Consider the following 27,941-nt stretch of genomic DNA (forward strand, 5'->3'; position numbering starts at 1 on the left):
GAAGGGTGGGATGGCAGAGGAAAGGCGACAAGAGTCAGGACACTCTGTGTAGGTAAGTTGTTGCTAATGATGCTTTATTTGCCATTTGAGTAAATATGAGTAGGAGTACATTGGGATGCTTCTTTCCACATATCCCATCATGCTCTCCTTCGAGACAAAGACACGTGTGCGCAGTTGAGAGTGAAGCTCGAGGCCGGAGCCCAGCGTCGTGTCATTTATCTGGTAAATGTGTGCTGACGGCCCTTTAGGAAATCGCAGCGCAGGCAACAATCAAAAGCTGCAAGTAAAACAAAACAGCAGAAATGTACATTCTCCAAGACCCGAACCGCCAGTCCTCACAGTTCAGCCAGTCTGGCCCATGAAGTCTCATGCCTGTTCATCACAAACGGGGCCTGCATCGCTTCTTTAACAGGGACCATATTCCATGTGACTGCTAATTAAGATTAGAGATTGGTCGAGTCTATATGATAAGACATCTTTATTGTCACTGTATGAGTACAATGAGATGACGTTTGGATCTTTCTTTAGAAACATCAATAAATCTATTCTAAGGGAAGTTTAAGGGAAGAAAGAGTATAGAATAGAATAAATAACTTGCAATTACAGTACATAGAGTACAAAAAGTATAGGGGGAATATTGCACATGAATTATTGCACATGAGATAAATTATTGCAGTTGAGAAAAACCTCAGCTGCGAGTGCAGGATCACAGACAGCAATATTGCACGGTGTAATGGATTACACAGGAGAGAGGAGAGCTGCAATGGGATTCTTATCTGGATCCATCCATGTGTCTGTGAGCAGGGGTGTTGGAGGAACATGGATACCCCGGCAGATTCATGGGGCCCAGTGCATTGTAGGGGTCTTACGTGAAATTGGATGGGGGGGTACCCAGGATTTCTAGGTACGCCCCTGTACACCCCAGTTCAAGGATCTGGAAACTGAGAAGGACATGAGAGGTGGATAGGAAGTCACACCCCTTGTCGGTGTGGATGAGGAACCTGAGACTGAGGTTAGGGAAGGTCAGCGATAGCGCCCCCTGCTGGTGGTGCTCCTGCTCCTTTCCGGCAGACAAATCTGTTGTTACAGCTGAAGTCTTTGATCACTTTCTGGGAGTACAAAGTGAAAGAGCTCGCTGGAAAGTAAATACAACTGGAATGTTTGTCTGGTCTCGGTTTATTTTCCTTACCCTCAACATCTGGGCTGCGTGTAAATAAATAAAGGTTTTTCAAATAAACTATTTTCCAGCTGCAAACTTGGGGGTCTATTTCAGAATGTTCCCTTCCAGAACAAAGTCAAGTGTCAAAGTGATGCCATGTGATACATTGAACAGGCTTGTCAGGGGTAGGCTGATATCACAAGGACAGGCATTGCTGTTTTATAGAAATATCTTTTTTTTTGTATTGGGTGACATATAGCATACTGCCTCATTCTCAGAACTTATAGACGTTTATTAAATTGTAACATAATCATCCATCCATCTTCCATAACTGCTTATCCAGTACAAGGTCGTGGCGAGGCTGCGGCCTTTCCCAGAATGCACAGGGGCCTCCCTGGATGGCAGGTGCACATGCTCACCCGCTACGGGCGATTTAGGAATGAGGGAGGAAGCCGGGGAGTGCAGAGGAACGACACGACACACCGTGACAGTCAGACAGGCCTGAGTGTGAAACCACAGATTTACCTGCCATTTGCACAAGTACATGGAGACTCTTCTTCCCACGTACTGTATCCCATGATGCTCTCCTTTTCTGAGACGTATGCATACAGTTGAGAGTGAAGTTTGGGGTCCAAGCTCAGGGACATTTAACCAGCACGCCTGGAACTTTTTGTGGAATTAAGGGCTCAACAAACATGTGACTATTCCGCCAAGGACAGAGTTCACACCAGCGACCTTCTGATCACCGGCACAGAGGCCTAACCTAGAAAGCCACTCTGCACCCAGTGTGATCGAGTCAATGAGAAAGATGCTGAATCCAACCCAGCTCTACTCGCATCTTCATTCAGAATTGTAGTGTCCTAGTTGGTGGGCAAAATGGCCTGGTCTCAGGCCCCATAGTTCGGCAGCAGCTTGTGTCTGTAGAAAACATTTAATGATTTGGAGATTCAGTGCCTCTCAGCTTCAGACTACAAAGAGAGAGACGATGGTTCCAGTCAAATCCAGAGGCCCATTTAATTAGCCCACAATCCATTTTATCTCTGGCGCTCCTCAGAGACGAGCAAAAGGAAATGGGGGTGTAATTATAATAGAAGAATGCTGTGTATTATTAATGAGAGATTGCCCATAATTACTATGATGACTTTTCCTACTGTTTACTGTAGTTTGTGGTGATGCAACATTTTTTGGCTACTTTTCCTCAATTATCCTGACAGACGACAATAAGGACGGAGCTGCATGAACAACATGTACATTGTCCAACAGTCCTCACAGTTCTACCAATCTGGCCCATATAATCTCACGCCTATTGTTTTTTCCACTTTTCCTAAAAGAGATGAAGTCCGAAACTGAGAGTCGCATTGTAAAGATGTCATTGTGAGGTGACATTATGACTCGGACTGATAAATCAAAAGCAGAGGGAACAGAACAGGCACCTGAGCAGCAGTTAGGGTCTACATGCCTGGGTCTACATTTCACACAATTTGGGGCTTACTTAAAACACTGAATTATTAATTCTCACAAAAAGAATCAGCATCGCCTAAATTCCAAATTCAGTTGTACATTCTTTCCATATCATGTCCTCACCCTTGTTTTCTTTGTAAAATTTCTCAGGCTTGTTTTCCTTTCAATTGGCAGACCAATTATATAAAACGTTATATAACTTATGTTGCTTGCACGTGTTGCTCTTTCAGGACGACACGTTCACGCAGTAAATGGGGCTACAGGTCAGCAGGGGCATATCCTGTTTTTCTCATACAGCTGCTGGGAACAGGGTGCAGTGAGGTCTCTGCTCCGACACAATGCATGATGTCATAATATCACAACCAATGCGATGTAACACACTACACAATTCATGATGTCATAATATCACAACCAATAGGAAAAAAGACACTACATCTCCATATGCAAGCCATACGCAAGTAATCACATGACGAAAAAGTTCAGAATACTTCATAACTTTAAACTTTACTCAAATAACCAATTTTACACTGTTACAGACCTATCTATCATTGCCTCCTGTTGGGCTGTTTCCTTTCATGTTTTGTGTTGCAGGGTGAAGCATTGGCACAGGTGATCATCTAATTATTTGATCTGTGCATATAAGGAACTACCTGGCCGGGGTTTGAGGTTCTCTCTCTCCAGTTGTCAGCACGCGTCATTTATCAGAGCAGAGCAGAGCTCATCAGAAGCTGAGCAGACGTTGATGCTGAGTGCGTGTTTTTGTACACAATGAGCAGTGGAAGTCTAAACCAACTCTTTGTTCCAGCAGATTTTCATCTTGATAAACGTCAGATGAGCTGTATAGGAAATTGGTAGACACTCATGGGTCTCCTTTTGGCACCCTCCCCGTTAAATACCCTAAATTGGCAGCATGAGACAACGGAACATCTTGCCCGCAGGCTCCCTGTTAGAGCACTTCTGTGCCTCTTGTGATAATGACTGCAGAAATCTAATTAGCAGCAAATGCTCCAGCTGGGGTACCTATATCCAGAGCTACATTCAGCTACGCACCACGACCTTTGACCCTAACGTGCGACACATTCAGTCCAGAAGGCAGGATGCATCACTTGAGAAACCACCAGGAGCTCTGAACAGCTGGTAATAAATCCTTTTTATTATTATAATCATTTCCATGGTTCATGAGAGGTATCGAAGAAGTGAGCAGTCTGGACCCAGCTCTAAGAGTTCAGACATATAAGTTTTTAATGTCTTATTGCATCACACTATACAAGCAGTAAACACGGCCTTAGGCCAAAAACAGAATATTCCCATATTTACAGTAAAGCGATATGTCATCATTTCTCAACTTATTCATAAGATGTTAAAATCAAGATTTGGTTGCATTGTAAACAGGTTGTTTTTTTTTTAATTCAAACAGAACAGAAGACAACGTGGTTGGATTTGCAACAGACCACAAGCTGTAAAAGTCCCCAATATTCTATTTACATTCAGTTTTGTTGAGGAGATGTAAAACAGTGGACAACGCAAACTTCTGCAAAAAGAGTAGCAAACTATTGTCAAATGTTCTTCGATACATAACTTTCCTAAAAGGGAAATGGGAGCACAACGTTACGTTTGAGAGAGCCATGCTTGATGTGTTAGTGTATGTACACATACCGACTCCCAGGATCCCCCGCAAGGCTGGGGAATGCCTCATGCAGCTCCTTTATTGGCATGTCCATTTCCAGACAGCTCCAGCAGGGGGAGTAATCAGTCCCAGCACTACAGTATCACCTGCAAACCCTAAAGTGTACTTCTATCAGATCCGAGGCTACAGATCCACAAGTACTAAATCAGAAAGGGAAGGCCGGTTAAGCCTGATAACTGGAGTTCACAACTAACTTAGTTGTTAACATAGCCTAACCATGGTGATCCACATAGAACCAACTCCAAGACATTGTTCCGTACCCTTGAGGTCAAAGTATCGCTGTGCACCATTAATTACTCATATGATTCGGTCATGGGTACGTTCAGTGCTAACTGAAATCTGGGTTCCGTAGTTTCGCTGGAATTTTCCACAGGACCGCTGTACTGATCCCAGGTTAGTTTCAGGGCCACTCTTTGTGGTGGGACCTGTCGTGCCTTTTCTTCTCATTCTTCTCCTTCTGAAGCCTTTCTAGCTCAGCTTCATACATCATCTCCTGGATCAGGTACTTCTCACGTCGCATGCGGTCACGCAGGTCCTTTGGAAGGTCTGGGATCAGGTAGGCAATCAGGTTTTTAATGGTAAAAACCAGGTGCTGTGAAAGGAGGGACAAATCAAAATCAAATGTAGCTGGAATGCAGCAACAGCACATCTCCGATTGGATGATGCTAAAATATAGAAACAGGACAGCTGTGACTGGATGAAGCTGATATATAGCAAAAGTACAATTCTAATTGGTTGAGCTAATATACAGTAATGACACAACTCTGATTGGATGAAGGTGGAATACAGCAATGGCACAATTCTGATTGGATGAAGCTGGAATACAGCAATGGCACAATTCTGATTGGATGAAACTGGAAAACAGCAACAGCACAACTGATTGGATGACACGGGAATACCTTAACAGCACAACTCTGATTAGATGAAGCAGGAATTCAGCAACAGCACAATTGATTGGATGACACTAGAATACCTTAACAACACAAATCTGAATGGATGAAGCAGGAATACAGCAACAGCACAACTGATTGGATGACACTAGAATACCTTAACAGCACAAATCTGATTGGATGAAGCAGGAACGCAGCAACAGACAACTGATTTGATGACACTATAATACCTTAACAGCACAGCTCTGATTGGATGAAGCTGGAATACAGCAACAGCACAACTCTGATTGGATGAAGCTAGAATACAGCAACAGCACAACTCTGATTGGATGAAGCTGGAATACAGTACCAGGAATGCAGAAACAGAAAACGTAGGATGTGATGCATTCACATGCATTCACATTGCAAACTATATATCAATATGTATATGAATAAATGCATAGAATTCACAGAACATGAGATCCAATACACTAGACACAGTACTCTATGAACTGTATATAGTATATATGCCTGGTGCAGTACATTAGTTAGTGTGTAGGTTGTATGGGATATGCAGTAGTTACAATACATTAGGGTTGCTGTATGCTATATATTCTAGCTACAGTTTTCCTGACAGAGTATATGCACAGCAGGTAGTGTGACCTGCTGGGTTTACCTCGAACACGATGATGAAGGCTAGCCGTGCTGCGAGAACATGCCAGAACTGAAGCGTGTAAGCGTAGGGCTCCTCGGAGTCAGGCGAAGCACGATAATCCCGATACCTGCGGGGGAGTCAGAGAAACTGCACTGGTCAGGAAGAATCGCAGGATCAGATCTTTAGAATCATCGCTGCCTGAAACTGCCAGGACGACTCCAGAGTAAACATGCATATGACTTTCGGTTTGACAAGTTGGTGATGTTTATTACGATGCTGATTACAGTGTCTGTAGCCAGGAGGCCCCACCTGCAATACCTCACCGGAGATCCATATAACTCCGATCCATCCGACCGGGGCTCTGATCGGTTTTCGAAGTCCGCAACGAGGAATACCGACAAACTGGCATTGACATATCCCACCATGCACCTGGAGAGGAAGGAAAACCATTTTGATGGCTTGTTCATGTGAATGTAAGAGAAGTGACATGGAAGAAAAAATATTTTAAATATGGTTATAGAACTCTGACAGCACAGCTTGGATGTGATACTCTGAGAATAGTCTTTGAGATGAGCATTACTGTAGCATCAAAAATTGTGCATACATTTGTCTGTGCCTTTTTAGTTAAACAAAGCACAGAATACTGATTGCAAGGTTAACATTTAATATTTATGAGCACTTATATATCAGTGAGGTGGCTGGTTTTTATGTTCCTGAGAAACATTCCAATTTTGCAAAATAATTTGTTACATTGACTGAAATGTTCTCACATGCAGTTTTCCCCTGTAAGCTGACTTTGTAGTGGGCAGTGTACTCCTGTAAGATGACTCTGTAGTGGGCAGTGTACTCCTGTAAGATGACTCTGTAGTGGGCAGTGTACTCCTGTAAGCTGACTCTGTAGTGGGCAGTGTACTCCTGTAAGATGACTCTGTAGTGGGCAGTGTACTCCTGTAAGCTGACTCTGTAGTGGGCAGTGTACTCCTGTAAGCTGACTTTGTAGTGGGCAGTGTACTCCTGTAAGATGACTCTGTAGTGGGCAGTGTACTCCTGTAAGCTGACTTTGTAGTGGGCAGTGTACTCCTGTAAGCTGACTTTGTAGTGGGCAGTGTACTCCTGTAAGATGACTCTGTAGTGGGCAGTGTACTCCTGTAAGCTGACTCTGTAGTGGGCAGTGTACTCCTGTAAGATGACTCTGTAGTGGGCAGTGTACCCTGTAAGATGACTCTGTAGTGGGCAGTGTACCCTGTAAGATGACTCTGTAGTGGGCAGTGTACTCCTGTAAGATGACTTTGTAGTGGGCAGTGTACTCCTGTAAGCTGACTCTGTAGTGGGCAGTGTACTCCTGTAAGCTGACTCTGTAGTGGGCAGTGTACTCCTGTAAGATGACTCTGTAGTGGGCAGTGTACCCTGTAAGATGACTCTGTAGTGGGCAGTGTACTCCTGTAAGCTGACTCTGTAGTGGGCAGTGTACTCCTGTAAGCTGACTTTGTAGTGGGCAGTGTACTCCTGTAAGCTGACTCTGTAGTGGGCAGTGTACTCCTGTAAGATGACTCTGTAGTGGGCAGTGTACCCTGTAAGATGACTCTGTAGTGGGCAGTGTACCCTGTAAGATGACTCTGTAGTGGGCAGTGTACTCCTGTAAGATGACTCTGTAGTGGGCAGTGTACTCCTGTAAGATGACTCTGTAGTGGGCAGTGTACCCTGTAAGATGACTCTGTAGTGGGCAGTGTACTCCTGTAAGATGACTCTGTAGTGGGCAGTGTACTCCTGTAAGATGACTCTGTAGTGGGCAGTGTACCCTGTAAGATGACTCTGTAGTGGGCAGTGTACTCCTGTAAGATGACTCTGTAGTGGGCAGTGTACTCCTGTAAGATGACTCTGTAGTGGGCAGTGTACTCCTGTAAGCTGACTTTGTAGTGGGCAGTGTATCCTGTAAGATGACTCTGTAGTGGGCAGTGTACTCCTGTAAGATGACTTTGTAGTGGGCAGTGTACTCCTGTAAGATGACTCTGTAGTGGGCAGTGTACTCCTGTAAGATGACTCTGTAGTGGGCAGTGTACTCCTGTAAGATGACTCTGTAGTGGGCAGTGTACCCTGTAAGCTGACTTTGTAGTGGGCAGTGTACTCCTGTAAGCTGACTTTGTAGTGGGCAGTGTACCCTGTAAGCTGACTTTGTAGTGGGCAGTGTACTCCTGTAAGATGACTCTGTAGTGGGCAGTGTACTCCTGTAAGCTGACTTTGTAGTGGGCAGTGTACCCTGTAAGCTGACTTTGTAGTGGGCAGTGTACTCCTGTAAGATGACTCTGTAGTGGGCAGTGTACTCCTGTAAGATGACTCTGTAGTGGGCAGTGTACTCCTGTAAGCTGACTTTGTAGTGGGCAGTGTACTCCTGTAAGATGACTCTGTAGTGGGCAGTGTACTCCTGTAAGATGACTTTGTAGTGGGCAGTGTACCCTGTAAGCTGACTTTGTAGTGGGCAGTGTACTCCTGTAAGATGACTCTGTGGTGGGCAGTGAACTCCTGAAGCTGACTTTGTAGTGGGCCTGATACTCACATTTCCCCAGCACGGCCCTGTCCCGCACACGGGCCATACTTATAGGCATAAACCAATCGAGGGATGAAGTCTGATGTCACAGCAATGACAAAGGCGTTGGTGATGACGGAGAGGATGCCAATGCCCTCCAAAATGCCATACCAGATGCCTTCAAAATACAAACATAACAAATATAAAAGTGTCCTAAGAAAATCATGTAACACTTAATGCACACATACTTAGGAATATAATGACAGGCCTTGCCTATGTCCTTTGCTTGCGAGGGTAGAGGTCGTCTCCACTGCGTTACAAATTTGTAGGCATCCAGGCGAATTTCAATGATGTTGTTCAATAAGGCCAACAGAGGAGCCAATGGGAAAGCAGCCACAAATATTGTAGTGAAGCCAAACTGTAGGACTGCAGAAAAAGTGCGATTCCTTACTGAATTTACATACCAAAGACAGCTGATAAACCAGAAGACATTGCTAGCAAAATCTGATAGACAGGTGAACAAATAGATAATCATTTGAAATACAAGTACACAAACAGCAATGTTTCAAGTAGTAAATACACACAAATAGCCAGATACAATTTTTCTCACCTCACTTCCCATAAACTGACTTTATGTTTACAATACAGTGTACATGTTTAATGTAGTGTGCAGGATTCCAGTGTAACAAAGTGCTTAGAGAATCTGTAGCATCCGCAGGAGTTGATTTATTATGGCGAAATCTCAGCTACAAGTGACAGGGAGGTGCACATACTCATCTCTAGGTATTCATCAAAGAGCCCGTAAGCATTCATAGGCTGCAGGTTGTAGTCCTTCTCCCACTGTGGGAAGCTGGCCTTCACCTTCCTGCCGTGCTCCTTGCGCAGTCTCCGCCGCGTCCACCAGTTCTGTATGAGCCTGGGGGGCGGGATGAGGCAGGGTAGGGGGCGGAGTCAGGACGAATCACGTAAGGAGTGTCACTGAGACACGCAGCTCGAGCTCAGAACTGCAGTCCATCTGGACTGATCCTGTTATAGTGCTGCATGTACGAATGAGAAGGTCTGTTAGGAAACGTCATCATGTGAATTTCATATTTCGCTTAAATGAAGCTGATTTTTAAACTGAATTTACAGTTTTGGGCCAATGTGAGATTTACACACAAGCACTAACTAATGTGGTGTCTGATTCCTGGAACAAACTTCTGCTCTTTTGTAACTAGACACAGATTTCTACTTGACTCGCCTAAATTGTGTGGTTGATTGCTTTCTGTCTTATGTTTGATATGCTTACATTTAACAAACATTTAAATAATCACAAATAACCACACACACAGACGAATAAACATTGTACCGTAATGCTAAGGATTATGTGGGCTCTGTAAAATCTGGAGAGGATAAAAAGAAAAATTAAACCATATGGAGTCATTGTAAGACATTACATTAGATGGCCACTAGAGGGAGCACCATCGACGTCCAAACGATGCAGCTGACTGCACTGACTGTGATGGCCCCTTGTGTGGAGATGATCTGAGCTGTACTCACGGGTAGCCCAGCTCCATGAAGTTGTTCCAGGTCTGCTTGAGCACCATGATGATGCCCATCTGCATGCACAGGTCAATCAGGCATCCACTTGGGTGACACTGCCAGGAGGACCCCAAGGAGGGAGCCCAGTGGGAGAGACTAATCAGAACCTCTGACATATTTACCAGTCACCCTCCGAAATCTTTGCCGTTAATTTCATGAGCCACTATGCTAACGCTACGCTAATTACCGTATCATTTTAGCATATCAGCATTGCATCATATCGTAGCATTTTAGTGCTGAATTATGGGTAGCTGAGACGGTGAATATGTTAGCGCACCTCCTCCAGTTTCCACCTGTTGATGAGTCGCAGGTATGCACCTGGGCGGCCGGTGAATCTGCAGAACAGGAACCCGTGAGATGGGTTTGCCGCAGGCAGCGGCCACCTCCTGGCCCCGGATCAGATTCATAGCACTGACCTCCCCAGGAAGAAGGCGATGTAGAAGGTGGAGCTGTTCAGATTGACGAACTGAAACAGGAACATCTTCAGCGTGAAGCTGTTCTCCCATTCTGACTCCGTCCGGGGCTGTTCTGTACACGTCGATGCGTTCCCGCCAGAATGTTAGTGCAACGTCAATGTAACCATCCACTCAACAGTTCAAATCAATACAACACATATTGTATTCACTACACATTCACAACTGTAACTAGTTAACTATTAGCTCAATATGATAACTATCTGATTATATATTAACTAGCAAAAATGATTTTGAGCAAATATTTGTATAGTATTTTAGTCTATGGGTCTACCATTCACTATCAATATATGCCATAGGGCTTAAAATATTTTGGTTAGCATTGTTGCATTCATTACATGTGAAAAAAAAGAGTAATTGACAGAATTTCTTACCTAAATTTGTAAGGAGAAGAGCAACCTTTTCATACACCTGGGGAGTAAATAGACACTTTTTCAGACACAAGGAGAGAGGGCTTGTGATACACACTGATGGTGAATGGGATCACTGTTTAGATCATGTGGCCCCCATAAGGCAACATTCTACATCCCTTAGTTATCGTTGCCATGGGTACCAGAATATCCCTCTGCTCCTTTTCATGTAGATAATATTTATCGCCCAATGAATAAAAAAAATGTTCAATTTTAAGACACTCAAAATAAAATCAGCTCCCAAAACCAGGAAGTGGGAATAAAAGCTGCTAAATGCAACAAATTGCAGTAGCAGCACCTAGAAATTGAAGGGTGAATAGAATATATTACTGCAGCTATAGAAAGTGAAGGAGCGCAGAGGGGTATGTCAAGGGCAACTTACCACGTTGAGCAGCATTATGATGCAGAAGTTAATGCACACCGCCGTCCCGGTAGTTGCAACCTGAGAGTTATTCCTGATTAGCGCCCAATCGAAGGCAGCGAATGTGCTGACGGTCACCACCCGGTAGATGACGATGCCGAACACGGCTGCGATGACCACCAGGATCTGTTGGATGGCGTGCAAAGCGGACAGGCTGCCGTCACCGCGACGCGGCTGACAAAAAGCGGGGCGCCTAGATGACAGACGACTTAGATTAACCTGCCTGTCACGGGCTACCGATTTCCCGCCCATTTTAATACAAAATGTCTCCGTCGCATAAATACTGAGCAATAAGTCATTGACTGGGCTGTCATCTTACATTTGCACACCAGACATTAACCATCATTGGCATGCAGCTCAGAAAAAAAAGCTGAAGCAGAAGAAATCAGTCATGATGCTTCCCAGCTCCTCTATGGACAAAAGTGTCCCATTCTTATAATATTCAATGGTCAGTTTCATACAGAGGCATCATACAGGAGTGGGTAAAATAAGGAAAACACCTAACAATATCTTAATATCACTGAAATGTTGGAGCACTGACTGACCATGCAGATCCCTGAACAGCAATGCACTGACCCTGGAGATCCCTGAACAGTGATGCACTGGGGCACTGACTGACCATAGAGATCCTTTAACAGTGATGAACTGGGACCCTGACTGACCATGAAGATCCCTGAACAGTGAAGCACTGGGATATCGACTGACCATGGAAATCCCAGAACAGTGAAGCACTGGGATATTGACTGACCATGGAGATCTCAGAACAGTGAAGCACTGGAGCACTAACTAAGGAGATCCCTGAACAGTGAAGTGCTGGGATATTGATTGACCATGGAGATCCCAGAACAGTGAAGCACTGGGACACTGACTGACCATGAAGATCCCTGAATAGTGAAGCACTGGAACACTGACTGACCATGGAGAGACCATAGAGATCCTTCGACAGTGACGTACAGGGACACTGACTGACCCTGGAGATCCCTGAACAGTGAAGGACTGGGGCACTAACTGTCTAAGGAGATGACTGACCATGAAGAAGATCCCTGATGCCGACACTACCAAGCGGCTGCACTTGTCTGTGAAGGCTTGGTAAGGCTCCGGCTTCCCCGATATCGGGTTCATCCTCTCCTTCTTCGAGTATTTGGCCTCGAATTGTGGTCGGATTTCTTCCTGTGAGAGACAATCAATCTCCAGTTGTATGATTCTGAAAATAAGACACCGGGATGGAATGAAGACAAAGATGAAACAGAGACCTCCTCCTCTTCCCAGTCGATTAGGTCCCAGTCGTAAGCGAGGACTGCTCGTCTCCTCTTCCAGAACTCCAGGAATACCGTTGCTGAAATGCAGAGAGCGCAGCTCAGAAGTGGCATCCAGAGAAATCAAAGCACTAATTGCTCACACTCTTGTTACAGTACAACGTGTCGCTTCAAAGTCCACATCTTGTGAAACACGAGAGGCAGAATCATATCTGGGTCACATTTGGGCCACCCCAGGCCCGTCACCACCAAAGCGCCACGCTCTCATAGCTGTGCCAAACGTGGGCTGGCACAGCTCATCTGTTCACCACTGTCATGACATAACAGGGAGTTTCGAAGCCATCACTGGCCCATCTGCCTCCTCCACCAGCTTGAAGCAGTGACCTTTAGCCTCCAGAGGGCGCCAGAGAACTTCAAATGAAAAAATAAACCTTCCCGGTGGAATATTTCACAGCATATATGGACAGTGCTATTATCCGCAGCACGCGCAGTGAGATGTATTTTCAGTGGGAACAGCTTGCGTGGGATCTGTGCTTCTGAACACCAGGTTTCGCCTTCATAAACCCCACTGCAGCGCTTAAAAAGCCACGCTACAAAATCAACACGCTTTTTACTGAAGTGCCCAGCAGCTGTCCTATGTCTCCGAGAAATGTGGAGTATGCAGGAAATTAAAGTGCCATTAATTAGCACCCACACACACACACCGAAAATAACAGCAATGGGCAGCTCTGATAGCTCCCTCAAGGTCATGTGACAGCCACCAGAACACGGGGCCGGCCTTCCGATCCGTGGATTATGGGTAAACGCGCGATGTGCACTGCGGCGTGTCCGCTGCAGAAGGCCTCCCCACCCAGGGATCCTGAGGCAGTCCACCCGCGACGTCACGCCAGCCTCAAAGCTGCCACTCCGCACATTATGCAAGATGAGGACATCGATTTTCGGGGGGAAAGGACACTCGCTGATGCCTATCGAAGTCAAATGGCACGATGATTACCGGCTAATGTGCATATGATTCGTCTCGATTTACGGAGGGCCGATAGATTATATATAATTCAATTGCGGCAAAAATACAAGGGGCAGGAATCTATATGAGACCAGCGTCAAGATATTGTTAATTAATGCCGTCTCAACAAAAGTAGCTTGTCTGATGGTGCAGTGACTTACCCCAAACCGCCATAAACACTGCGAAGAACACAGTTCCCCCATTATCAAACAGATGCGTGACCTATAATGAAAATAGAATGAGTTCAAGCATTTATCAACATTTAAAACCACTCAGCAATGAAATAAATAACCCCTTATTGTTGTTATCGGACTACACCTTTGGATTAAATATCACACGCCTTGGATCGAACTACTCGTTTACATCGACTCGTTTACACCAATCTCTGATCTCTGATCTACGACGCTGGGGTGTTCAAATCACAAGAGGGGAGATGAATGGCACTGATGCTGAACGGCACGGTGAGGCTGCCAGGCGCTGGGGGGGGGGGCTGCACGACAAGACGGCGGCCATGTGCTGAAACACGGTACCTTTGCGTAGACGCAGCTGTCAGACAGTCGCATGTAGGGACAGTACTTGTCGCAAAGGGGGCACATTATAATTGATGTTGCTTGACAGACTTCTTTACTGAAAAATCACAAATGGTCTTTAGCCTTAGTTGCTACAAACAAACAACACATGCAAAGAAACACATGCTATTTTTGTATTATTTCCATTCGCACATAATTCATCCATCTTCCAGCCACTTATTCTGGGTAGGGCTCTTTATAATATGCTACTTATAAATATATAAAAATATTTAGCCATATTTTAACATATTTGATCAATAAAGTTATTTAGAGCTAATCGATACAGCCACAATTTAATATCTATTTCTGTAGTCCAGACATTCCTGATGATGATGAGTTCAGTGAGTGTTTGCATTAGGCGTGTCGATACTGCTAGATTTTCCATCCATCCATCCATCCATCCATCCATCCATAATTTCTTATGCATCCCAGGGTGGTAGTGGATCCTTTCACAGGAAGCACATGGCATGGGGCAGGGGACCCGCCAACCAATAACAAGGCACAGCCTCACACATGCAATCACACACTATGGGCAAAAGCAGAGGATTTCATTTCCCGCCGCAGGCGAAGCTGTCCTGGGTGGTCTGACGTGAATGTAGGGTTCGTTCGGGCTCCCCCACCTGATCCCAGTGTGACGAGGGACCCACATGAATTATTTAACCGTTTCTGAACAGGGCCAAGAGATGTGTTTCAGACCTGAAGGCCGGCAGATACTGACGCTACCTGACTTGGCAATGCTCCAGGGTGAAGACTCCGTAGAGGAAGACCAGCAGCCCCACCATGGCTGCCGGGAAGAGCATGCCCGTGTACCAGCCCAACCATGCGAAGTACAGGCCGATCTTCTCCCCAAAGTATCTCCTGCCAGGCAACACCCACAAGAGGACACGCTGGATGACCCAAATTCCAAACGACAATGAGGGCAGAAGGAGCCTGAATTGAATTGCATCAAAGCTTCAAGCTCTCAGTAACTCTTCAAGATTATACAGGTATCCCTTAATCTATGTGGTTTTGTTTAAAGTGAGTTCAATTAATCGCAGTTAAATTAATCGCGACCATCCTTTTATGTACGCATTAAAAATTTTGATTAACACAATCCCAAAACTCCCGTGAATCAATACATCAGTTCCGTAACACAAGCTGGAGGTTATAACAAAGTCCTTGGTCAGCACACGCATGTAATATATTGATATTGAGATGAGTCAATAGTCGATCGACTATGATTTTTATTATTGATTATTATATTTAACCAGACACGGTTTTGATTACTGTGGTGACATTTGAGGATTAATTAATTGCATTAATCAATGGAAACCTGTATTTTCCTGCTAGTAGCTAATATAAACCTTTGCTATAAGTATATGTAGGCTCTATGTGTCTATACATCTGTTCTGTGTTTCTATACATCTGTTCTTGACCACTTGTCCAGTAGAAGGTTACCTAGAGCCCACCCCAGGAAGTACAGGGCACAAGGCAGGGGACCACCTATACAGGATGCACGTCTGTTCATGTGAAGCAGGAGTATGCTGCATGCAAACAACGCTGTAGTCATTAGCTAACACTTGCGTGCACTGACCTACAGCTAACTGCTATACGCTAAACTGCAGCAAAGCTCACAGCAGCCACAAGTGGGAGCTCTATAGTCATATCGGCGAGTACCGTATGAGGTCCAGTGGTTGGTACTTGTACCAGACTCCCCACCACGCCCAGCACTCATACAGGAGGTGTCGCTGGTTATCTGCCCCGTGGGTCCGGATGGAGTTTTTACTCCTGTAGCTTCCCTGCAGAAACAGAGCCCAGTTCACACCTGGTCCATTAAAATGATTTATTCATAGCATAAACGACAGTTTCTTGTAGCTCGTTCATACTTGAAGCATAATGAAACGTTTGTCGGTATTTGTTTACGCAATTTATGCTACATTTGTAGCTATTTAACTTACAGGCTAACAATAACTGGCGTGAACAGCCAAGGGGCATAAGAGTGTTTCATTGTATCAAACAAAGGACAGAAACATTAACAGAATAATAGATCACATGCGTTTCCATTTTAATATCCATTAAATGCCATCAGACATACTAATTAAACTGCTTCCAGAACAAGCCAAGCTTTCAACCAGTTTCATTGTTTTCCCAGGCAAACTGTGAGCTTCCTTGACCAGCTTTCAATTCCTACACTTCCAACAAAAGAAGTTATTACTGCCTCAGCAGATTTAATTCAGTCCCCCCACTGTATTTTAGGTTAGTTCTACAGAGTCCTCTCCGGGTTCATTGAGGTTCCATATATACACTCAGTGGCCGGTTTATTAATACAAACAGCCAGCTCCTCCAAACAGCGAATCATGTGGCTGCAACTGAATACATACAGCAACGCAGGCCGGGTCTGATCTAAATGATTTTGAGCGTGTTGTGATTGTTTGGTCATACTTGGTGGTTTCGATATCTCAGAATCAGCCACCCTCCTGGGATTTTAGAGTGTCTAGAGTCTATAGAGGATTTTTTGATGTACAAAAACATCGGGTCGATGGCATTTCTGCACCTGAAAACACCTCATTACTGAGAGAGGTCAGAGGAGAATGGTCAGACTCGTTAAAGCTAACAGGAAGGCCAGTACGACAGCTCAGTACGACAGATCAGATGTGTAGAAAGGCTTCTCTGTTTCCACATCTCGTCTACCCTCGAAGTGGTTCTGGGGAAAAAGTTGGTCCGACCCACTACTAACACGGTAGAGGTAACAAGGTGGCCACTGAGTGTATACGTAAATATCAAGGACAGCATATCGATGGTTCTACTGAGTTCCCATGCCGTCCCAAGGCTGAGAAAGTTCATTAATGCTATATTTATATAATAGATGATGTCCTTCACACCGCGCCCCGCTTAAGCAGTTATCCTTGACCACGAGTACCTACGATCCCAGCCTCAAACTGACTCATGCTGTCTTGTCCTCCGACTCCAACGTCAAAACGGCGCTGATGATTCCAGTCCAGTGAGCCCGGCCAGGAGGTTGACCGCGCTGACCATTCCGGGCGGGCAGCTGACTAAGCTGTTCTCCGCCACCGTAAATTAAAACTCTCCGCAGTGAGCCGTGGCCAAAAAGGAGTCACGGGATCAGGACTCTCTCTGAAGGCAGCGAAGAGGACATTCGCTCGAGAGCTTCGAGATCATGACTACAAGCTGTTTCAGATCACGGACACACAGATCTACTGCTACATGCGTACCAGGGTTGCTATAGTTTTAGTTTATAGCTAATAGCTTTAATAGCTTTTTAAATTTTGTTTTTATTTCTGTATTATTTTCAATTTTTACTTGAAATCCAGCTTAGTTTTAGCTAGTTCTCAGTGTGGGTTTTGTTACTTTGTATTTTTAGAATATATTTCTATTTTTTATTTTTTTTTATATTTTATTTTCAGTTTTAGCAATTTTTTTTCTAGGCATAGACTGAAAGCTGTAAAGCTATTTTATGTTTCTGATCGTTGAAGAATCCTCCATGAATACAGTACATATGTACTAACATCTTCAAAACAGGGAAAATACACTACAGCTATTACTAAAGATAAGCAAATTGTTACTTTAGCGAAACAGTATTTAAAAAGGTAACAGAACATTTTTGACATCTGTTTTTAGTTAATTTCAGTTGGTTTCGGAAGTAGTATTCATGTTTCGTTTAGTTGCATTTTTTAATTTTATTTTTGTATATTAATTTATTTCAGTTTACGAATATAATTTCTTTTAGTTTTAGTTTTCATTAATGATAATAATTATAATCTGTACCAAATGTTTATCATGTGATGTAATAGAATTGCCATCATTTGTAATAAAATCAATTAGTTCCACGCTGTTTGGTAACACTTCATGTTAACTGCACTTTCGCAATACCTTTATAATGCAGTGCACCTTCATAATGCATTCACAGAACATTCATAAGCGACGTAAGTACTGTATACCACAACATCCTAACATATCTTAACAGTTTTAATATATTTTAATAACAAACACTAAACGATTATACAATTATAATGTTTGTTATTATAATACAGTGTTTGTTATTAATGTATACCAAAGCTGTTAAGGTATGTTAGGATGTTAAGGTATACTTACATGCTGCTTATGAATGTTCTATGAATGCATTATAAATGCATTATGAAACTGCAGTTAATGTAAAGCGTCACCCATTATTTAATATCCTCAGATATTTGTACAAAATCTAGAAATTGTCTCTGAAAGCAGTTATTCTCATAGTTTCTCTTACATTTGATACTGGAGACAAAAGTAACTTCTGTTTTAGTTTCAGGGTAATAAAATAGATTAAATCTGATTAAATACACAGACGACCTCAAAACTGTAACTTCAGGCCCAATGTAAGCCGAACCTCACAGAGGCGATTTATATTTAAAGACAGAACATATTAGACGGCAATCCAGAATTTATGTGTTCTTTGCAAGCTAAGGCATTTGAAAGAGGCTGTGTTATATTTCCTTATTATGAGAGTGTCATTCGATCCCCGAACGTTTTGCTAAGTTGCATTTGCGGCTTAATGGATCTCCCGGCGCAAAAAAGAGAAAGACCCAGCACATTAGCAGCCACATAAGCGAAATCACCGCACAGCCCGCTAATGAACTTCAGCATTTACTAGAACGTACTGTGTCTGTGTGTGTGTGTGGGGGGGGTGGTTTCAGGCCAGGTTTTGTGCAATTTTCCCGATTTCCCACATTTAGTTTTGTGTCTCTGACCTTCGATGTCATCTTAAGAAACGCTGACGTTGACGCATTTCCCCTCCCACATCGGCGATCTGTGCCAGAACGGCGTTAAATGTGTACTATTCATACTCATTAACACACATTTCCACTGCTAGCTAAGCTAGCACATCAGTTAAAGCAGCACGCTCCGTCTCATGCCGTTGCTCTTGAACCCCCCCCCAGATGCCCCCTCCATCCCAATGAGCACTGAGGTGGCCACACACCCTAAAAACCCAACCCTAAACCATCCTGTACGGGTCGAAATCGTTACCTCGTGCAGGGGAAACGCTGCCTCATAGGAATTATTGCTCAAGAGGCGGTTGAGTCCTAGGGGAGAAACATCGTATGATCGGACAAGAGCAGCAGGTATTTAATTTCATTGATAAAGTGACCGACGGACGGGGTTCCTATGCTTGATCACAGCCCGCACAACCCTAGCTGATTCTGCCCTGCTTTGTCTGTATGTAGGCTGCAAGCCATGAGCACGATACGAAGTCCGGGTCAAGGACAAGGCTTTGCTGCAGCTGTCTGAGACTGTCATAGCCATGCTCAGCGGAAGCGCCCTGCTTTCCACAGACATGCGAGATCCCGGCTGCGTGAACAGACACTCCCGATTTACCAGCCCGGCATGCAGCATGTCCAGCTACACTCCCTATCTCTCCCCGCAGATGCACTTCAGTCGACATCATTTGTTACTGCAGTGGTAATTAATTCCTTTTGTTTTCGTTTTACCAATTTTATTTTTGCCCTCCTCGTATTTCACCCTCTGCAGGATGTGGTGGACGATTCGGCTCCTTGTGGCGTTGCTGAAGAAGGTGTCTTTGTTGTGGATGATAAAACTGGAACAGCGAGGTGGAGAAAAAAGCCTCCATTTTAGACTCCAGGAATACAGCTCGCAGCTTCCTGTGCTGATGTTCTCGCCCATGTGACTCATGGGAGACCATCTCCAAGACAGTGGGATATGGGTGTCTGCATGCCAAATTCACCCAGTACAGTAAAGCTGTGTGTCAATATCTGTGATTTATCTGATTAGAATATCACACACCCTCTGTGAACTGAATTAAGTTGAACTGAATCCTTTTACTGACTTTGTTCAAATAAAAAGAAACTCTCCAGCCAATGCTACAGCAAACATATAATTTTTAATAAAAATCAAATAAGTAAAAAAATAAGAGACTGAGCATCAAATATACAAAATGAAATACCAGTGGAGCAGGCAGTGGTCAAACAGTTAATGTTACGCCTCTGGCTGTAGCGTTGCTGACAAGGAGAGCATCACATGTATTAGTCAGATGCTGTACTTACTGGTGTATTCGCTGTTGACTGAAGGGGGCTGTGAAGCTGTCATTCTCCTCCAGGTCGGGTAGAGTGTCGCTGTCGAACTTCATGGGTTTGCGAGGTAGCCATCCGCGAAACTTGTTTATTCGCTTCTCCATCCTGTGCGGGACGGGCGGGAAGAGACACGGCGCATGTCTCACAACAAGTGACGCCGTTTGCATTCCGAGGCCTGCTCTACTTTTTGTGTAACTGCGATTTGAAATTGTCAAATTGCATTCTGTTTATATAAAATTGAGAGAATGACAGCAACCAACCTGCTCATGAACTTGTATCGACGGTGAAGGAAGTATATTTTTCTCCTGAAAGGTAGAAAATGGCCATTAATTACACAGAATAGCAGGTGTGCATGACAGGTGGTGCTCAGGTCATATGTGATTGCTGATGGGTGGTGTTCAGGTTTTACTTAACAGCTGATGGCTGGTGTTCAGGTCATACGTGACAGCTCATAGGTGGTGTTCAGGTTGTACGTGACAGCTAATGGATGGTGTTCACATCATACATGACAGCTGATGGGTGGTGTTCAGGTCATACGTGATTGCTAATGGGTGATGTTCAGGTTTTACTTAACAGCTGATGGCTGGTGTTCAGGTCATCCGTGACAGCTCATAGGTGGTGTTCAGGTTGTACGTGACAGCTAATGGATGGTGTTCACATCATACATGACAGCTGATGGGTGGTGCTCAGGTCATACGTGATTGCTAATGGGTGATGTTCAGGTTTTACATAACAGCTGATGGCTGGTGTTCAGATCATACGTGACAGCTCATAGGTGGTGTTCAGGTTGTACGTGACAGCTAATGGATGGTGTTCACATCATACATGACAGCTGATGGGTGGTGTTCAGGTTATACGGGATAGCTGACGATGTTCAGGTTGCATATGACAGCTGACGGTTTTCAGGTTGTATGTGACAGCTGACGGTGTTCAGGTTGTATGTGACAGCTGACGGTGTTCAGGTTGTATGTGACAGCTGACGGGTCCCACCTGAAGGGCATGCGGATGTTCATGAGCTCTGCGTAGCGGCATAGCACTTCCCACGTAGCATGCAGCTTGACGAAGATCACGTCGTTGTTGGTGATGGAAGACTGAGGGGAGAGGGGGAGGCCTGAGCGGTGGGCTGGGGGGGTGCGAGCTCGCACATGGGGAGGAATTTCATGAAGGGGCAGACAAGTGCTGACCAGGAAGATCACAAGCAGCTAATCCGCATGTTTTCACAGAACGTCGGGATCCTGACCTTGCAGAGTGGATGTCAGGAAAGCGGCAGGTGGGTGTAGCGACGACAAGCACCCGCCGCGTTTAACACAGTTCCTGCCGGTCTCCATTCTCTGCCATAATTCCTTCAAATGACGCTTCTCTGCCTCCTTTTCAGTTTTCATCTCCTAACCTGAATATCCTGGACGATTACCTCCTTTTCCATCTGGATGCCTTCGGCCCGAATATTCCTCTCGAAGACTTCCCTCTTCTCCGACTGCGGGTTGGACTTCCGGTAGACCAGGATGTAGTCGATCCGGCACTTTCCGTCGCTGAAGCACAGGCCGCTGGATTTGCTCCTTCCCGCCTGCGGAGTTGCAGGAGTTAAAAGAAATTCACCCGGTGCCTTCGGAAGAATAACGTTTGTCAGGATGAGACGCGAATGAGTCGATTAATCGCTAGCAGCACAAAAGCGTAATTATCTCGCGGAAGCGTCTTTGGCGATAACTGGGACTGTGCGGTCAGCAGATGCAAGGAAAACCTGGCAGGGAACTCATTTTGAAAAAGACTGAGTCAGACCCTGGGCATGGCTTAGCTTAGCATTAGCCAAGCTGTAACAGCTGCCAGCCAATGGAGTCCCATAAGTCAGCCTGGACCAAAGCCACGAGCTGTCTTCAACCAGGGGATCTCCTGGCCAATTACCTCATTGTATGTTATATGCAAGGAAGACGCACTTCAGCCAAAATCCTCCCTATTCAAACCACATTCACTTTCACTTCTGACACATCCTACAGGGTCGTCTCCCAGGAAAAGGTCACAATCACATAGTATCGATCATCGATGCTAATATCCCTCCGCAGCCATGCGACACTCGCGCCTGAATTCATGCTGACAGTGTCGGCGAATGCCGAAGAGATTTATCTCCTGTATTCTCCCCCAAAGCCCAGATTGCGCTGTAAATAACAAAAGCTTTGAATTGAGCCGTCCGATGTACAGTCAGCATAAGAATGACCGAGTGATAAATTTAGGGACGGGAGCAGGAGAAGAGATAGTGTTTAATCAGCCAATTGATTACCTTACAAATAATCGGGGCCCCTCAGAATAGAGCCCTGAAGGGTAAGCTTATCTCGGAACATTCCGGTAACGCTCGCCCCAGCTGGGATAGCAAACAGAACCAAATTACATGTGGAAAGGGGGATGGAATTTGGGTGAAAAAGGGGGTCGTAAATCCAAGAGAAGAAGAAAGCGACAATGGTGTTAAAACTTGGAAAACATTCCCAAATAAGAAAATACCAACGGATTCCAACCAGGTTGGGACTAAGAGAGCCTATAAGGGATGCGTCAGGAAACCCAGTGTCACGTAATGATTGGCAGAAAGGCACGAATGAACTGAATGAGCGCGCTCATAACTTAACTCCGCCCCCTCCTGGGGACTTTCATAACCCCGCCTCTATCTCACAGTTTCATTCAAGCAACTATCTACTCCTAACTGTGCCAGCCAGTTGCATCCATATGGTGCAGCAGCGCAGTCACCTGAGATGCAGAGTCTTACTCCGACGACAAAGCCTGACCTGCTCCCCCCCCCCCCCCCCCCCCACATAGCGGCCTGCAGTGTCAGCGTGAGTCCCAGCACGTCATCTGAATAAACGTGGGACGGCCAAATGCATCTCTGTGCGGACTCACGCATTGTCCGTAACCAAGGCGAGAAAAACAGCCAGCGCACGTCAACTTAAATAACTGATATGCTGTCAGATAAATAGGCTTATCTAAGCCATAAAGGGCAGCTCAAAAAAGCTATTAGAAGATTAACATCGTAATAAACATGGCAGAATAACCTACACTAGACATAATTACGGCTATACAGTATGTGTGATGTCATATAATTTATGATAATATTATAAAACCTTTTGTAACACTTTCTGCAGATGCTACATAAAATTTACATAGTGCTTATGAATGGAAGATGTAAGTAGGCAAAAGATTTTAAAGCATGATTTATGAATCTTGGCGTATATGAAACGAGAGCAGGTCAGGTGACCGGAAGGAGCATCACGGCCAGCACCTCTGTGGTCAGGTCCTGCTGACTGGGCCCCTCCGAGCTCTGGGTCTGACTGCCCGGGTTCAGCAGCGAGTCGTCGTCTTTGGGCAGGTCATGCGGCGCCTCCGATCTGCCCAGTAAGACGTTCACAACCGTACCTGCTGATGCGGGGGGTGGGGGGAGGATAAGATTAGCGTTCTTTTAAAGGAAGCATATCCTTAATCACAACACCCAAGTACTGCGGATTACTAGGTCAGCAATTTTAATAAGAAAATGAGAAGATGACGCTGAGGGAGAAATCATCTTCTTCAACGTCATTCAGACCACTGGGAGAATGCAGAGGGCAGCCTTATGAAAGCACACTCCTTTGAATCAGTTTGGTTTTGATTTTTTAGTAATCAGTTTATTTATTACATCTTCCAACTACTAATTCAGGATTGGGTCATGAGGATACCTGAAGTCTACCCCAGGTGCTAAAAATGTCCAAAAAAAAAACCTATAATGCATTTCCCAAACAAAACATTGGGTGTTTCTCAATACCAAGAACGCAAAGATCGTTCTTGTGGTCTTGGCAAGACCGGTCTTGCCAACTTACCTCCCAAGAACAAACTTGGGGTGCAATGAATTATGGGATTGGTCTCGTTTGGAGAGGATGCAACCGATGCATCCTTCATATTTGTGGCAGAGAAAACCCAACATCCGGAGATTTTTTACCATCCAATGTACTTCTCTCCTTGAGTACTGGAACTTTTCTTGGAAGGCAACGTAAAATGGGTACATGAGAAGACAAGTATGGTCACAGTTTGCATATTGAGAAACGCCCATTATTCGACCTGATCCACTGGCCAATCAGAAAGAAACACACGTGTCATGTGACAGCAGGGGTTAATAGAACTAACCATTGGGTGGGGCTTCCTCCGACTGAGCGGCAGCTCTGGAGGGAAGATCCCCGGAAGAGGAGGAATCCATGGCTATGGGCTTCCTGACGGGCGGCAGGGAGAAGTTCCTCACCACTGCCACACAGTGGGAGGCCTGAGGGAGAGCACGCGGAGCACTTCGTCTTTGGCTGTTCCGCCACTGGAGGTCAGCCCCATGTAGAGACACGCTTACGCCTGGCGGGAAGAGAGGGAGACGGACGCCGGGAGGTCAGGGGCGCCCCTGGAAACGCAGGCGAGGGCCACGGGAAGGCTTGCTGTTTCCGCGGCAACCCCACTGGGGATTCAGCAGGATATTCTGCTGAGCTCTGGGCGGTGAAAAAGCCTCCATCATGCACTTTCCTCCAGGGGCTGAAAAACTGATACTGCAAACAGTATAAAACCGAAATGCCTCAACGTCATAGACCTGCGTTACCAATATGGAGGGGGGTCACGTCCCAACTGGACCTACTCAGCTCTCAGCATGGGTGGTATCTAATTTTTCATACCTTACAGCTGGGCTATTCAAATCACAGTCCTCATGGGCCGAGCCCTGCTGGTTTTCCAGCCTTCCTTTACCTGTGAGCCAGGTGTGAAGCCTCTGGCCATTCAGAATCAGTAATTATTAAACTACCTGGGAGAACTGAAAACACGGCCTGGATTTGGAATCGAGGTCCAGATTTGAAGAGCCCTGCCTTACAGACATCACACAGTCAATATATAGTCATTTGACGGCATTTTCAAAAGCAACATTATTCTGATATCTTGAAGTTTTGACAGTGGGCATGGGGGGGGGGGGGGGGGGGTGATACATTTGTGAAAGCAATGAAAACATTCCGCTTGAAACATTCCTCCCTCGTTTTCCAGGGCGGCTCGAACGGAGCGGAAACGAAAAGAGCCGCTGAGCAGGGGTTAGGGTTAAGGTCAGCCGCCGCTTTCCGCGTCGCGGAGGAGGGGGTCGCCGTTAAGGTCAGCCGCCGCTTTCAGCGCTGCGCTCGCGACGGTGCGGGGGCGCCCGGCGCACAGAGAGGAAGCAGTAGGTGGCGGCGAAGTGTGTTTTGAAGCAGATCCCCTCGGGGGGTGGGGGCTTCCACTGCAGTGCCATCGCCATCCTCACAGGCCGACGTGGGAGGCCGGTTCGTACCGTGGCATCCAAGCGGTGCCGCACGTAGGTTCAGCGACGACAGTGCCGTGTAAATACAACGACCAACAATTTAAAATAGCTGTTTTTCTGCATTGTGATCCTCGGTATTTGAAGGAGTAAAACTGGCAGCTGAAAAGATTTAAAAGAATTTATTTTCTAAAGCTAAAATGGAATTCGTAATTGCATTTCTTTTTTTGTTCTTAAATCTTGTTGCCCTTATAATTCATGCTTATATTAACTCCGATAAATAACCAATGGTTATTTGGGTGTGGATGGTATGTATGTACCAATATTGTGGAAGTACCGTGCATGTTTAGAGGGATGGGGGGGTTGGGCCTGATTTGGTTCATAACAATGTTGAAACCAAACCACCGTCCTTAATAGAGTGAAAATAGGCTCAGCAAGACTCCACGGGTGTTAGACGCTGGCTGACAGAACTTGGTCTCACCTGTATGTACATGTGTGTCTGTGCTTATTACCCCCATTAGCACGTATGGTGGTCTGCTATTGGACCATGGCAGTGATTGACAGATGTATGACCCAATAAATCTATCCCTCAACAGAAACATCAGCCCTGTCGAACTCCTCCCTCTTTCTATTTCAAGACTGTAATTCCAGAACCACGGGGAATAATGAACTGCTCACTAGAATTAGAAAAAATCAAAATGGAGTTACAGATGCCCAGGAATCCACAGATCCCGGTCTGACTGTCCATGTGAGGTTCGACCTGAGGCGCCATCTTGTGCTGATTGCCTCCTTCAGCATTGAGCATATCCGGCTCTGGCGGTGCTGTAACGAAAGCTCCGCTCGCGCGTCGGTCTCAGGTAGCGGCTGGTTTATCGCGGCTCCGCATCTGCTATCGAGTGCCGCTCACGTCTCCAGGTTTATCTGCCTGGCCACCAGAGATAAAGCCGCCGTACAAAGAGCACACTCTGACCATCACTGTCCTTGGCCTGCTAAAGCAGAAGCTTCCAGGCCCTTCCGTGCACTTGCACCAGATGCGTTTGGGGAATCTTTCAGGCGCTTCCAGAGTTCCGTTTATCAAATTCACTTCTCTCCTAATCTTCCCATTATTAAGATTTGTTGCCATCAAGTTGACGTCAAATCCCAGTGACCATATTGACAGCATTTCTCCAGAATGTCCAGTCTTCTTTCTGGGTTTTCGGCAGTATGGGTTCCAGCCTAGCCCTCCCCAAATCACTGTCTTTGCCACTGCCCCCCCCCCCCCCCCCCAAAAAAAAAAATCCAAAAATGTGAAAAACAAAAGATTAACACATTGAGTATGAACATGTGATATGTCTTTTATTTTTTGGGGTGTGCTGTGACCAGGGGTGCTGCAAAGGTGGGGGGTTACAGGGACCCTAAAAAATTTGAACCATCATTGGATTGGTCTGAGTTGGGGGCCCAATATGATATGCTTTCATGGGGCCCAAAATCTCTAGGAGTGCCCTCCTGCTGCGGTTTGACAACTGTTACCCCCCCCAACTTTTACCATCCCCACCCGTGCCGACCGCCCCCCCATGAAAATCTTGGCCCAGCTGTCAGATTTGATTCTGAGGCCGATGCTGGTATTTAGTGGTATTTAGCCAGAACTACCATTGCAGTTACATTAGCATACAGTAACATACTATTATAGTGAGGATTTGTTCACATTAACATACTGAATAATTCATGTATTTACTTTATATATGTGACTCACAGATCTTCCACCCACCACGGGTCTGGAAGTCTCTCCCCTTGCTACATTTTGTCGTCCAGCGGCGGGGGTTTGTGTGACCATCGGCCATTTCAGCCATTCTGATACAAGGGGTGGGTGTCTAATCCCCCACCCCCACCCCCAGCCAACCCCACGCGCTGGCTCCTCACCGTATATAACTATATAAGTCTAAAAAGCACATGGAATCAATGTGCAGAGCAAGAGATAAAATCTATCCAGGATACAGCAGAGTCTCAGAAACAAAATGCCGTAACAGACTGCGCTTTAAAACACCCAGTTCCAGCTTAAGCTTAGCTTTTTTTTCCAAATAGAAATATCAAATCTCATATATAATCACAAAAGTTCCTCCACTGCATCCAAATCTTTTCAGGATTCCTAAAAGTAGGGTATATATTGGAATACATAGAGACAGCAAGGTTTACCACAGATTAATAAAATATAGGTCACATTTTATGGCACGGACAGATTAGGTTTGCGGCATCTGCCCATTCTGTGACGCTTCCTGCTGTTTTTGGGGAACGGCTCGACTCACCGAGGATGAGCACAGCACACCGTGATGGGCTGAGCAATTATTCAAGACTCAGAGGTGGCCCAGGGCTTTTAATAGACCTCAATTCAGCTTTGGCCGGGACGCACAGAGCGGGGGTCAACACCTCCGCTCTCCCGATGACTGATGTGAAAGAAGCGACAGTCACCAGTCAGAGCCGCGACTTCAGGTTAAACGTCTCCTCTGATGCCAGTCCAGGATCCGCTGGCCTGCATTGTACTCGATCTGGGTAGTCTTCATTTCCAGATGCAGAC

General features: G+C 45.4%; 1 protein-coding gene across 6 annotated transcripts in view; it reads right to left on the reverse strand.

Annotated features, from left to right (window-relative positions):
- Positions 1 to 3,755: 3,755 nt before the first annotated feature.
- Positions 3,756 to 27,941, reverse strand: part of LOC111843166 (anoctamin-4) — a 39,347-nt gene continuing 15,161 nt past the window's right edge. For 4 of the 6 annotated variants that reach the window (XM_023810510.2, XM_023810512.2, XM_023810515.2 and 1 more), the window contains 25 exons: positions 24,265 to 24,477; positions 23,390 to 23,526; positions 21,542 to 21,694; positions 21,121 to 21,221; positions 20,391 to 20,435; positions 20,104 to 20,235; positions 19,531 to 19,637; positions 19,070 to 19,125; positions 15,725 to 15,846; positions 14,792 to 14,926; positions 14,030 to 14,126; positions 13,661 to 13,721; positions 12,494 to 12,576; positions 12,270 to 12,410; positions 11,202 to 11,366; positions 10,784 to 10,820; positions 10,353 to 10,464; positions 10,214 to 10,271; positions 9,895 to 9,992; positions 9,129 to 9,271; positions 8,629 to 8,781; positions 8,386 to 8,533; positions 6,141 to 6,260; positions 5,853 to 5,958; positions 3,756 to 4,899 (listed from right to left, as the gene is read on the reverse strand). In XM_023810510.2, the coding sequence (XP_023666278.2) occupies positions 4,708 to 4,899; positions 5,853 to 5,958; positions 6,141 to 6,260; positions 8,386 to 8,533; positions 8,629 to 8,781; positions 9,129 to 9,271; positions 9,895 to 9,992; positions 10,214 to 10,271; positions 10,353 to 10,464; positions 10,784 to 10,820; positions 11,202 to 11,366; positions 12,270 to 12,410; positions 12,494 to 12,576; positions 13,661 to 13,721; positions 14,030 to 14,126; positions 14,792 to 14,926; positions 15,725 to 15,846; positions 19,070 to 19,125; positions 19,531 to 19,637; positions 20,104 to 20,235; positions 20,391 to 20,435; positions 21,121 to 21,221; positions 21,542 to 21,694; positions 23,390 to 23,526; positions 24,265 to 24,477 (2,915 nt within the window). In that variant the 3' untranslated portion in view covers positions 3,756 to 4,707. The remainder of the gene's footprint in view (positions 4,900 to 5,852; positions 5,959 to 6,140; positions 6,261 to 8,385; positions 8,534 to 8,628; positions 8,782 to 9,128; positions 9,272 to 9,894; positions 9,993 to 10,213; positions 10,272 to 10,352; positions 10,465 to 10,783; positions 10,821 to 11,201; positions 11,367 to 12,269; positions 12,411 to 12,493; positions 12,577 to 13,660; positions 13,722 to 14,029; positions 14,127 to 14,791; positions 14,927 to 15,724; positions 15,847 to 19,069; positions 19,126 to 19,530; positions 19,638 to 20,103; positions 20,236 to 20,390; positions 20,436 to 21,120; positions 21,222 to 21,541; positions 21,695 to 23,389; positions 23,527 to 24,264; positions 24,478 to 27,941) is intronic. The other 2 variants (XM_023810513.2, XM_023810514.2) reach the window with 2 other exon arrangements.

The sequence above is a fragment of the Paramormyrops kingsleyae genome, chromosome 3 (assembly GCF_048594095.1).
Source record: "Paramormyrops kingsleyae isolate MSU_618 chromosome 3, PKINGS_0.4, whole genome shotgun sequence".
Lineage (NCBI taxonomy): Eukaryota > Metazoa > Chordata > Actinopteri > Osteoglossiformes > Mormyridae > Paramormyrops > Paramormyrops kingsleyae.